Here is a 13,729-nt window from a genome sequence, read left to right on the forward strand (position 1 = left end):
CATTATTTTACACATCAAGAAAGTGAAGACCAATGATGTTGAGATTTTTTTCCAAAGTCATAAAGATAGTAAGGAGCAAAATTGAGATTTGTACCTACATCCTATAATTCCAAACCTATAGTGTGGAGGAGCTGGAAAACAGTTCTCTATGGAAGAAAGCCTGGGACATTAGTTGATTTGGCTCTCTTAGGAAAAGGACTGTAGGAACCAGATTAAAAAACACACTTAACAAGGCATGTTGAGATTAAATGACTTTTATTTAGACCAGCCTGAATGTTGACAGGAAAAGATGCTCTCTGGCACTATCTATAGGGCTTAGAGGAGTGAAGGACCAAGTCAATAAATTAAGAACATAAGCTGCCCAAAAGGAACAATGACAAATGTTGAGGGATTGCAAATAAAAAGACCCCTGGATGTACTTTCTGTGAACCTATGAATTAGTACAGCCATTCTAGAAAGAAGTTTATAACTATGCCTCAAAAATTGCTAAATTATGCATATCCTTTGACCCACCATTATCACTTCTATCCCCATGCCCCAAAGAGATGAAAGAAAGAGGAAAAGGTTGAATATGTTGGGGAGAGGCGGAGTGGCAGTAATTAAAGCACCTTCTTGTAATGGCAGTGAACTAGAAACTAAGGGAGTGTCTATTAAAGACTAACTAACCAAATTCTGGTTTATGAAAGCTGGTTTTCAGAGAAACCAGGAAAGGTTTATATGAATTGATGCGGGGTAAAATAAACAGATCAAAATAATAATTTATACACTATAAACAATTTTTAAATGAACATTTTTGAGAGCCTTACAAATTCTGACAAACACAATGATCAACCATGTTTCTAGAGGAGCAATGAGGGAGAATGCTACCCACCTCAGATGATGCATGCAGAATGAGTCACATTTTCTTACATCCCCAACGTGGGATTTTTTTTTTTGCTTGACTGTGTCTATTTTTACAAAGGTTTGGGTTTTCTTTTTTATTCAGAGGTAGAGAAATGAGTTAAGAGACAGGAGAAAAAATAATAGATGCTTGATAACTGAAATAAATTTTATTTTTTCTTCCTCTCCTTTTCTTTCAATTACAGGTAACCAAAAATTTTAATGTTTAAAAAAATTGTTTACACATTCTCTCCCTCTTTCCCTTCACCCCTCCTTCAGAAGACAAGCAATTTGATTTAGATTATACATGTGCAATTGTGCAAAACATTTCCATATTAGCCATGTTGTAAAACATAGATCAAAATAAATAAGTTCAATAAATAAATTAAAGAGTATATGCTTCAATCTGCATTCAGATTCTATAAATTCTTTCTCTGGAGATAGGTAGCATTTGTTATCATAAGTCTTTCAGAATTGTCTTGGATCACTGTATTGCTGAGAATAGCAAAATCATTCACAGCTGATTATCATACATGCTCTTATAGTGAGCAATTTGTTCTCCTGGTTCTGTTCATTTCACTCTGCTTCAGTTCATGTAAGTCTTCCCAGGTTTTTCTGAGAGCATCCTACTTGTCATTTCTTATAACATATTCCATCACAATTATATATCACAAGTTGTTGAGCTATTCCTCAGTTGACAGGCATCCCTTCAATTTCCAATTCTTTTCCACCACACAAAGTACTGCTATAAATAATTTTTTTACACATTTGTCTTTTCCCATTTTAAAAAAATCTCTTTGGGATATAGATCTGCTTGGGTCAAAAGATATGCAGTTTTGTAGTCCTTTGGTCATAGTTCCAAATTATTCTCCAGAATGGTTGAACCAGTTCACAACTCCAATAGCTGATTAAGAAATACATTCTATCTCAAAAAGCCTAGTAGCCAAGGACAAAAAATTCAGTAAGAGGAGAGGGAAAGTTGCAGTCCCCCAGTTTTCTTGGGAGCCTTTACCCCTGCTCTCTATTAAGGGCCATCAGGAGCCCTTCCTCTGACTGTATGTATACCAAATGCTACCTGGTAACATTTTGCTATGCCTGGGAAGCTCTCTAGTCTTTACTTCTCTGGGAATAAGCCAGTGGAAAGAATTGGATGGACATTATTCCATAGAAAGATGCAGACTTATGACCAGCTTACTTTTAAGAAGTCTTAACGGACCTACAATAATTCTTTGATGCTTGCTTTTTGATGTATCTTCATAGCTGTTCTTTTTGTCTGCCTTTTATTTCTTTGGATCTTTATCCATTTAACAATGATATTGGCCCAGTTTCCTAATTCATCCTTCCAGGATATCCTTTAGCAAGATCACTGTTTTGTTGTTCTTTTTGTTCAGTCTTTTTCAGCCACATCCAACTACTCTGTGAACTCCTTGACCTGACTAACCCAAATGTATACTATCTAAATAAAAATTACCACTATTATCCTTATAAATCTTAACTTTGCCTTCAAGTTATAAAATAGCAAATGTTACAAGGAAATCACTTTAAAGACTGATATATATTAATTTAAGGTCGCCAAGGAATTCAGCTATGTAATTCCTAAATGAAAACTCAAGTCAGCAGTTAATCTTTTATGGAGTTTAATTACAATAGGAGGAAGAAAGGAATTAGAGATAGAGAGAGAGAAAAAGGGAGAGAAGGGAATAGGGCTTAAATACCCCTTCTGTTTAGGCTGGGCCAAAAGGCCCAAGCCCTTAGATAGCTGGGGCAAAGAAAAGAGATCAGTCCCTATTACTCACGTGATCAAAATGGAGAAACAGTCTCAGAGGCCCCCACCTTCAGCTTCCTTCAGAGCAAGCTTCTCAGAGGACACCAACCACACCGACCAACTTCTCAACCACCACCCCCAGTCTTCAGACTCCCCTATCTTTAAGGAAACCATCCAAGTTGCCTCCCCTCAGTCCTCACATCTACCAATCACCTGTCCATCAATTTCCCTGTGCCAATGGAGGCTCTAGCTTAAACCCAGGACCGCCCAGAGGTCTCTGGCTTTTGCACATGTCTGTTGAAGGTCATATTTTCAAATAATTAAATCTTTGATCCTTTGCTACAGCCCTTTCTAAATCCTGTTAACCTGAGTAGGGTAGAGATTGGAATAATTAAATTTTGATCTAGGCTGCAGCCCTTACTCAATCCTGTTAGGACTGAATAGGGTGGAGATTGATTCCAAGTATCTCCATTGTATCAATTCTAAAATCAATCATGATTCAAAGAAATTCCTGTTCTATGCTTAAGCATAGGTCAAAGTCCTTTCCATTGTTCAGCAAAAGGTTTCTGTCCTAAAGTAATCTTAAGAAGGGAAGAGAAGGAACCTCCCATGCCAATGGGGTTCCCATTCCAATAGACTATCAGTAAGAAATTTTCCAAGTATGAAATATCCCAATGGTGAAATTTCCAACATTTATAAGTCTAAGGAATTTTGAGGTTTACAATCCCCCCTGATGATCATTGGGAGACTAGTCTCCCCATTGATCATTTAACATAATCAATTTGTAGTTCTAAATTTACTTCTAACTAAAGATATACACAATATTCAATTTTCTAAGAGAAATTAGAATAGTGAGAGAGGAAATAGAAAAGAAAAGAAAGCAAAACCAATGTTTGCTAGGCACATTGACAGAAAGCCAAATTAGGGGCAGTCCCTTTTGGCATAAATGTGTAGAGTTACAATAAATGTTCAATCAAAAGTTCAGTCCAATCAATCACATCCAAAGTTCATTCTTGATCTTCTTGATGAAGTGTAGGTTTTTGGCATCTTTCTGCAACAGTTCATTCTCTGGATATAAAAGTTTCAAGCTTCTTTCTTGAAGATCTTTTCTCAAACAGAATCAAAATCTTTGAATTTTTTTTTTATAAAAGTAAAATCTTAAACAAAATTCTTGGATTTTTATAAAAATACAATCTCAAACAAAAAAAAAATTCAAAAATTCTTAGATTTTAAATTAAAATACAATCCCCCCTGAAGTAAGTATTAAAAAAAAATATCAAGTTTAGCTCAGAATGCAATGTTCAGTTATGGGGGTGTATGTGTCAATTATCAAAAGAATAGAAAAATAATCAAAAACATAAGAAAAATTCAAAATAGACCTTGTATAGGTCCAGTTTAAAGTAATTTCTATCCCACAAGTATGTAGGACAGAATGCAGTAATATTTCACTTAGCCATTTGTAGCCAAGACTACAGGAAGTTGCCATAATATAAGAAGAAAAGAATTAGAATTCTATTTTGATGGGGAAATGTCATTCCCTTGTCTGATTTTTTCCTCAGGGATATAGGGAGCCAGCATGATAGTCAAGCTTTGTACTTGTTTGAGTACTTCGAAAAGAGTGTAGATACAAGGAAGTCCTACGACTTAAACATAAGTTAAGCGTCGCAACCTCGAGTCTCACTTTAATATTTCATGTGTGCTCTATTGGCACTATTCAGGTTTTAGTCTGTGCTCCTTGTTTTTATCCCTTTTCCTGGAATCAGACACAAACATTAATCACAGTCCTATAATATTTTATCAATAAATGGCAGGTTCCCATAGTTTAAAGCTTTTAGGCATATATTGATATTATAGCAAGAGTATATATATTAACTTGTATTACTGCAGGGAAAAATAATATTAATATTAATTATGTGTACCTTCAGTACAAAAATGAGAAAAAAATTAAATATTCTGATCAAAAAATAAAAAGAAATAAGAAAAAATAAGAAAAAATCAGTAATTCAATATATTCTTGAAAAAAAAAAGCATCCATTTGTCTATGGATTATTATCTCCAATTCATATAATAAGATAGAGTCACAATTCATATGATAGGATAGAGTCAATCAGTCTCAGCAGAAGATGCTTTCTTCACATGTGAGCAGTGAATCCAAGAGTCTCTTTCTCCAATCTTTATAGATGTTGGAGTAGTTAATAATATTTGGAATGGTCCTTCCCATGAAGGTTGAGTTGCTCCAGTTCGCTTGAAATTCTTGATATAAACTTTATCTCCTGGGTTCAGGTCATGCAGAGAAAAGTCTAATGGTCCAGCTTGTACTGCAGCTCCAGATTCATGAAGTTCACGTAGTTTGTGCTGTAACTCCTGTATATAGGAAGCAATAGTAATATCTCCCCCCTAATAGCGATGTATAAGCCGGGGAGAAAGGCTTAGCCTGTATAGGCGGATGTCCAAAAAGCATCTCAAATGGTGAAATATGTAAGTCTCCTCTAGGCCTGCTTCTAAGATAAAATAGGGCCAGAGGAAGAATTTCAGGCCATTTTAAATGGGTCTCAGTGCATAATTTGCCAATCATAGTCTTAAGTTCTTTATTCATCCTCTCCACTTGGCCTGAGCTCTGGGGGTGATATGGAACATGGAATTTTGGAGTTATCCCCAAGCAAGAATATATTTGATTTAAGACAGAATCGGTAAAATGACTCCCTCTATCGGAGTCAATACGTGCTGGTAGGCCAAAACGAGGAATAATTTCTTTTAAAAGTATCTTTGCAACAAAATCTGCTGTGGCTCGGGTCGTAGGAAATGCTTCCGGCCATCTGGTTAGTTGATCTACAATTACTAGACAAAATTTATAACGTCCAGCCTTTGGCATTGTAATGAAATCTATCTGTAGATGTTCAAAAGGTGTGTAAGCCAGAGGACGTCCCCCAAAGGCTTTCCCACGATATGCATGTTGGTTATATGCCTGGCAGATAGGGCAGGCTGAACATACTTTAGAGGCTACAGTAGTTATACCAGGGGCTATCCATACTCTCTTGACAGAGTCCACGATGCCCTGGGTGCCAAAATGACCATTTTTATGAATAGATTGGCAAATTTGGTTATAGAAACTTCTAGGGAGCAGGGGTTTTCCTTCAGATGACACCCATACTCCATTAATTTGTTTTGCTTTAAATTTTTGTTTCCATTTTTCCACTTCCTTTTCATTATAGGAAAGTGATAAATTTAAATTATCAGTGGTTGTTAATGGTAAAATTAATCCAGGTCCTTCTATGGCTGCTAGTTTTGCAGCGGCATCTGCTCAGTCATTTCCTCTAGAGACAGGGTCAGAGCCACCTGTATGGGCAGAGCAATGAACTACAGCTAGGGTTTTAGGCAGTTTGAGAGCAGAAAGAACTTCATTAATAATTTCTGCATTAGCTATGGATTTTCCAGCTGAGGTTAAAAATCCTCTTTGGAGCCATAGCGTCCCGACTGAGTGACAAATGCCGAAAACATATCTAGAATCCATATAAATTGTTGCCTTTTTATCCTTGGCAATTATACAAGCTTGTTTTAGAGCTATGAGTTCTGCTCCTTGAGCGCTAATGTTAGAAGGTAGTGAAGCTGACCATTCAGTGGCAAATTCTGAGACTACGGCAGCTCCAGTGTAACGTATGCCATCCCTCATAAAAGAGGAACCATCGGTAAATAAAATCAGATCTGCATTGTCTAAGGGAGTGTCCAAGAGATTATCTCGAGGCTTTTCTGCCATGGACACTAATGTTTCACAGTTATGTAATGGTTCTCCTGAAGTAGGTAAATCTGGAAGCAAGGTGGCAGGGTTAAGAGTTGAACAGCGTTTCAAGGTAATATTTTCACTATTTAATAAGGTTATTTCATACCTTGTAATTCTCTGATCCGAGAATGCCTGTGTTCTATGTTTTACCAATAATGCTTCAATCTCATGTGGGCACATTATTGTTAATGGACATCCCAATACTAAATCAATTTTTTTTTGTTACTAGTAAGGCTGTAGCAGCTACTCCTCTAAGGCATGGTGGTGCTCCTGCTGCTACTGGGTCTAGTTGGGCAGAATAATAAGCAATTGGGCGCTGAGAAGGTCCCAAAGTCTGAGTTAACACACCAGAGGCTACTCCTCTTCGCTCATGCACATATAAAGTAAATGGCTTGTTGTAATCTGGGATGCCTAGAGCAGGGGCAGACATGATAGCCTTTTTTAAATCTGATAGAGCTGACAAGTGTTCAGGCTCTAATTTGAGGGGTTCAGGAACCGAATCCTTTGTTAATGCTATAAGGGGTTTAGTGATTTCCCCATAGCAAAGAATCCATTGTCTACAAAACCCTGTTGCTCCTAAAATTGCTCTCAGCTGTTTCTTAGTGGTAGGAGCACTCAATTTTTGAATGTTCTCAATTCGTTTTGGAGAAATATAACGAGCACCCGCAGTCAAGATGAATCCCAAATATTCTACTTTTTGGAGACACCATTGAACTTTATCCTTAGAGATTTTATGTCCTCTTTTGTGCAATTCCAAAAGGAGGTGTTTGCTATCTTCTTGACATGTTTTTGCATCTGTTGAAGCCAAGAGTAGATCATCTACATATTTGATTAATTTGCTATTTTTAAATGTTATATTGTCTGTGTCTTGGCTCAAAATTTGCTCAAATAAGCTCAGACTTTCGACATAACCCTGTGGCAGCCGACACCAGGTATATTGTGAGCCCTTCCAGGTGAAAGCAAAAATATGCCTGGAGTTTTCATGTATTGGTATGGAAAAGAAAGCTGAACACAAGTCTACTACTGTAAAGTTTGTAGCTGTGCTAGGAATAGATGAAATAATAGTATGTATGTTAGAAACTATGGAGTGTCTCTTTATAACGTGATTATTCACTGCCCTTAGATCCTGTACAAATCTATAGATGTGCTTGCCATCGGGCCCTTTTTTTGGTTTTTTAATTGGCAGGATGGGCGTGTTGTATTCAGCTTTGCAAGGGATTATTATTCCCTGTTCTATTAATGAGTTAATAACTGATGTAATACCCTCAATTGCCTCCTTTGAGAGGGGATACTGAGGGATAGAAGGAGGTGGACTAGATTTAGTTTTTATCTGCACAGGAACAGCAGATTTAAGTAAGCCTACATCAGAAGAAGATGTGGCCCAAAGAGATTCTGGTATATCTTTAGGTATTTCAAAAATGGAAGGTTCTTTTGCCTCCTGGTTTTCTGAGAGAAGTACAGGGAGTAAATTTAAAGATTCCTCTGGTACTTCTAATGATAATGAGCCATCAGGGGAGCAGGTTATTGTGGCTCTGAGTTTGCATAGAAGGTCCCTCCCCAGCAAATTTAAAGGGGAGTCAGGCATCAAAAGGAAGGAGTGTTGTACCTCTAGGGGTCCTACAGACACCATTCTAGGAGGAAGTCTTTTAACTCTTTGGGTTATTCCTGATACTCCCATTACATTCTCTGAGCCAATAGAATAACATTGTAAATCAGGTGTTCTCTTTAATACAGACCAGGAAGCTCCGGTGTCTAATAGACAATCATAATAGGTGTTACCCACCTTTAGGGTAACATGGGGTTCATTAGTATGGGGAGGGCAGTGGATAGGGACAACGAGTAGTAGGACATCAGGGTCTGGGAAATCAAAGGTTGTATCCTCTGATTCCTGTGCCCCAGCCCCCCCCCGGGCACCATCATTGTGTTTGGGATATTCCTTGGGCACCCCCCTGAAGGGCACCTCTATGAGGGTCATTAGTACCTTGAGTAATTTTTGGACAAGCGCCATTTCTCATATATTGTTGAGTATTATCATTATAATTTTCTTCAATTTGAGCATTGTCATTAATTTCCCAATTCCTATTTCTATAATTCTGGTTTCTAAAGTTCTTATTTCTATATTCATTATAGTTATTTCCATAGTCATTATTATAATTTCTAGAATTCTGGTTTCTATAACCATTATCATAATTTCTATAGTTATTATTTCTAAAACTATTATTAAACTGTGTATTCCTTCCAAACATCTTAAGAAAGGTTCTACATTCCATCATTTTGTGGCCCTTCTTCTCACAGAAGTGGCAAGTAATGGATTGATAATTGGATTTCTGGAGAGGGGCAATTGTCGTTGGTTCATTATCATGCCCACTTTCTAATTTAGTCATCCTATCCATTAAATATCTTATTTTTTTCTTCACTTCCTCCATGTCATCATTATTTTCTTCCTCCTTTTCCTTGTTTCCCTTTAAAACATATATAGCTGTTTTTCGCAATTCTTCAAGGTCCATATCTGACCATCTTGGGCATTGTGTTCTAAAATAATTCTTAATTGCCTTGCAAGAATTGTTTACAAAGATTCTTCTAACTTGTCTTAAACTACTCTCTTTAGTTAAGTCCCAATCTAAGTATCTGTCCCCAAACTCGATAATTCTGTCCATAAATCTGGAGGGTGTTTCTTCTTCCTTTTGCTTAATTTTTTCCAGTTCCATCCACTTATCTGTACTGTCTGCACATTCCTTCATAGCCGTGAGGATGGCCTCTCTACAACGGTATAGTTGTAGATAATCCTCAGGATTGTTATAGTCCCATTCGGGATCCTGAGATGGCCAATGTGCTGCATTACGCCCCCGGGTTTTGTTGACATGAGCAATTATTTTATTTTTTTCACGTTCACTTAAAAAAGCCTGTAGTAAGTTCTCAACGTCCTTGTAAGACGGATTATACTGAAAAAATACGTCTCCCATCTTTTTTGTTACTAGAAAAGGATCTTGTTCATATGTGGGGATATTTCGTGTAAATTCATTTATTTCTTGGGGAGTAAACGGTATCCTATGTCTTAAAGTCACCACATCCCCATTCCGTCCTATTTCAGGTACTTCTCTTAGAGGAAACAGGCCTCTAGTTGAATTTTGCACCTGTGGGTCAGTTTGACAAGGACAGGTTTCTCTAGGAGGACAAGATCTCCCTTGCATTGGAATTTGGTTTTCTGTAGGAGAGGGAACATGAGAAACTGGGATTGCAGGGGAAGGGTTTTGGGGATTAAATTCAGACAAGATTTGCACTACACAAGAGAAGCAGTCTGTTAACTGGGCTATAGGGAAGGTGTTTTCCATCTCTATTTCAGGGAAGGAAATTTCCTCATTCAAAGGTTCAGAAACAGGTCTGTTTCTGGTAGAGTTTGGCAATTGATCCTGTAAGAAACTTTTTAGATCTTCTAATTGGGCTTGAATTTTATCCTCAATTTTTCCTATTTTATCCTCCATATTTCCCATTTTATCCTCAATATTCCTTATTTTATCCTCAATATTTCCTATTTTATCCTCAAGTTTTTCTATTTTATTCTCAATATTTCCTATTTTATCCTCAATTTTTTCTATTTTATCCTCAATTTTTTCTATTTTATCCTCAATTTTGTTTTATTTTTTCATCTCTAAATATAGTATTGAGGAGTACAAAAATGACAGTACCTATTAATATAAAAATTTGGAGGTATCCTTCATTCCTCAATGCCCCTACTTCTTCAGCTGCCATATAATTGTCAAAGGATGTAGTACTCATTTTTTTAATATATATTTTGTAATTCCACAAAACACGTGGGGAGCAGGGCAAAGCCACAAACTTTCCACAAGGTTGTTTTTTTTTTTAATCCAGGAAGTTGTTCCTTAAGGGAAAGGATATTTAGAAACAGCTCTTCCAACCAGGAGTTTAGAGTCCTGTTGCTGAGATTTAAAACAGCTGTTTTCTGTCTATCAGAGTCACACAGCTGGGAAGTATCTGAGGTCCAATTTGAACCTGGACCTTCTGTCTCTAGGGCTGGCTCTCAATCTGCTGAGCTACCCAGCTGTCCCTTAAGATTAAAGGGAAGAAAAATAAAAACTGCTGATTCCAATTTAACTTAAGGAGAAAAGAGAAAAGAGAAAAAGTTTTTTATACTCACGTGTTCTAGCAGCTGTGTCTTTAAGCCAAGTTTTTTGTTAAAAAAAAAAGGGACTAAGTGGTGAGACGGTATAGTAAAAAGGCAAGGAATTTCAAAAGTTTTATTGAGAGGATTCTTTAGAGTCCCTTCGTGGTCGCCACAATGTTACAAGGAAATCACTTTAAAGACTGATATATATTAATTTAAGGTCGCCAAGGAATTCAGCTATGTAATTCCTAAATGAAAACTCAAGTCAGCAGTTAATCTTTTATGGAGTTTAATTACAATAGGAGGAAGAAAGGAATTAGAGATAGAGAGAGAGAAAAAGGGAGAGAAGGGAATAGGGCTTAAATACCCCTTCTGTTTAGGCTGGGCCAAAAGGCCCAAGCCCTTAGATAGCTGGGGCAAAGAAAAGAGATCAGTCCCTATTACTCACGTGATCAAAATGGAGAAACAGTCTCAGAGGCCCCCACCTTCAGCTTCCTTCAGAGCAAGCTTCTCAGAGGACACCAACCACACCGACCAACTTCTCAACCACCACCCCCAGTCTTCAGACTCCCCTATCTTTAAGGAAACCATCCAAGTTGCCTCCCCTCAGTCTTCACATCTACCAATCACCTGTCCATCAATTTCCCTGTGCCAATGGAGGCTCTAGCTTAAACCCAGGACCGCCCAGAGGTCTCTGGCTTTTGCACATGTCTGTTGAAGGTCATATTTTCAAATAATTAAATCTTTGATCCTTTGCTACAGCCCTTTCTAAATCCTGTTAACCTGAGTAGGGTAGAGATTGGAATAATTAAATTTTGATCTAGGCTGCAGCCCTTACTCAATCCTGTTAGGACTGAATAGGGTGGAGATTGATTCCAAGTATCTCCATTGTATCAATTCTAAAATCAATCATGATTCAAAGAAATTCCTGTTCTATGCTTAAGCATAGGTCAAAGTCCTTTCCATTGTTCAGCAAAAGGTTTCTGTCCTAAAGTAATCTTAAGAAGGGAAGAGAAGGAACCTCCCATGCCAATGGGGTTCCCATTCCAATAGACTATCAGTAAGAAATTTTCCAAGTATGAAATATCCCAATGATGAAATTTCCAACATTTATAAGTCTAAGGAATTTTGAGGTTTACACAAAGGCTAACTGGTTGAGTCTCAACAAGAATCAAGTTAAGACTCTGAGCCTTAACAGAATCAGAGTCCAAACTAAAGACCAGGTTTTTCTTTAGTCTTCTCAGAGTTAAATCAATCTATAAAAACTGCAATAAATAATCAATAGTGTTTCTCAAGTTGGGAAAGAAAAACACTAAGTTCCTTCAGATCTTTCCCTCAGAGAGGCAAAGATGTTACCTCCTCCAGCCCTGAGAGTCTCAGAGAATGTATCTCAGCCAACTGCCAGAGACCAACTCCCAACTGCCAGAAAGTAATTGACACAGAAAAACAGTTATAACTGTCAGCAATTGAAATTAGCATACTCTCTCAGTTCTGCTTCAAACTCTAGTTCTTTCTCAAGCCAGCCACTTTGCTTTTTATCTCTAAACTAATAAAACAATACTTATTTTCTAATATTATCCTTACAGGGGAAAGGGAGAAATTCTGAAAACTTTAAATGAGGTCACAAAGAGTAATTGGACATGGCTGCCATGACAGGCCTATATTATTTCTGGAAGTCTTAGATACTTACTAGCTGTGTGACCCTGAGCAAGTCATTTAACGCTGTTTATCTCAGTTTCCTCATCTATAAAAAGAGATGATAAGAAACTGGCAAACTACTTTCAGAATATTTTCACAAGAAAGCTCCAAATGGGGTTATAATAGTCAAATATGACTCAACAACAACAACAACAAATTTTCCCCCATAATAATTCCGTTCAGTAATTTTCCTGTTGGGGACAACTACCGAGTCGCAAGAAAGAAAGACTAGAACATTATCAAAGCAAGGATAATGAACGTTTATTGCAAGCTGCACACTAGATTTAAAGCTCTTTTCAAGAGAAACAATCTATCCTCCCCAATCCTCCCCAGAGTGTGAACAGAGGAGTTAACCCATTCCCAGGACTTCTTGGAACTGTTTATGCAGCCTTGAACCGAGATTTCTATGTTTTGGCGTACTCCGCAGGAATGGTATGTCACAAACACCTGGGAAGAAGAACTTTATTCCATGAGGTTATGAATGGTTCACTGCATTTTCCTATGTCTTGAGAAATGCCTGGGTTGGTTTTGGGGGTTTGGGGTTTTTTTGTTACTGTTATTGTTTTTCCAATTCGTTTTTTTCTCTATGCCTCACTATTTTTTCTTTCTCTTCCTCATCCCTGTAAGAATTGAAATAATATTTCTACCCAGATATATACATTTTATAGTTGGGGGTGGGTATGGTACCTAGGCTGCAAGTCTCCTCCTCCTTCCCCCTTTCCCTGCCTGCTCTGTTCCCAACGTCTTCCTTTTTTGTTCTCTTCTTGCTTCTCTCCCTCTCCCAAGCCCAAAGCCTTAACCTTTATTGACGCACAGCAGGTTCACCGATGCAAAATTGGCACAACTGTGCTATGTCAGGAATGTTTGATGGAAAAGCTACTCAGGAAGGGGAGGGGATGAACTTCTTTGACACATCCCTGAACCTCAGAACTCCTGCCAGCCTCAATCAAAGCTACAGAAAGAAACCAGAGGTCAACAGGAACAGACAGGAATCGGAGACTTGAGTATCCCTGGGTTTTTTGCACAATTCCACACAAGATGATTTTCTGAGCTAAAGAAAGAAAGACAGATTAAGGGAGAACCCTTAAAATTACCTCAAGCTTCTCATCATTCTGAAGAGCCTGCCTCACCACCAATCCAATCCACATCCCAACCACCTACATATCCATCTTCTTTGCTTTACCCCCTTTACTCCAGCACCTCTCTAGTTCCATGAGCCTCACCTTTTACTGTAGGACACATCTGACTCCTGTGCACTATCACTGCCTGGTGACAGAGAGAAACAACTCAGTCAGGGACATATTTCTAGAACAGGTGTATGGATAGAGAAGAGGAAACTTACTGGGGTAAGTCTCTCTTCTGAGTTCTCATTTCTTATGTCCCAAAGATAATATAGGCCAGCTATCTCTTTCTGTCCTCCATATCAATCCTTTACTTACGTGATGCCTGAATGTAATCCTTGAATCTTCCAACTAGAACAGGAAGA

At 37.8% G+C, this 13,729-nt stretch overlaps 1 protein-coding gene across 5 annotated transcripts in view; it reads right to left on the reverse strand.

Annotated features, from left to right (window-relative positions):
- Positions 1-12,479: 12,479 nt before the first annotated feature.
- The window catches only part of MODO-UK (HLA class I histocompatibility antigen, A-69 alpha chain-like), a 29,129-nt gene continuing 27,879 nt past the window's right edge, over positions 12,480-13,729 (reverse strand). For 2 of the 5 annotated variants that reach the window (XM_016428852.2, XM_016428853.2), the window contains exons 6-8: positions 13,683-13,715; positions 13,467-13,509; positions 12,480-13,294 (exon numbers count right to left, since the gene is read on the reverse strand). In XM_016428852.2, coding sequence (XP_016284338.2) covers positions 13,503-13,509; positions 13,683-13,715 — 40 coding nt within the window. In that variant the 3' untranslated portion in view covers positions 12,480-13,294; positions 13,467-13,502. 5 annotated transcript variants of the gene reach the window in all.

The sequence above is a fragment of the Monodelphis domestica genome, chromosome 2, assembly GCF_027887165.1.
Source record: "Monodelphis domestica isolate mMonDom1 chromosome 2, mMonDom1.pri, whole genome shotgun sequence".
In the NCBI taxonomy this organism is placed as follows: Eukaryota; Metazoa; Chordata; class Mammalia; order Didelphimorphia; family Didelphidae; genus Monodelphis; species Monodelphis domestica.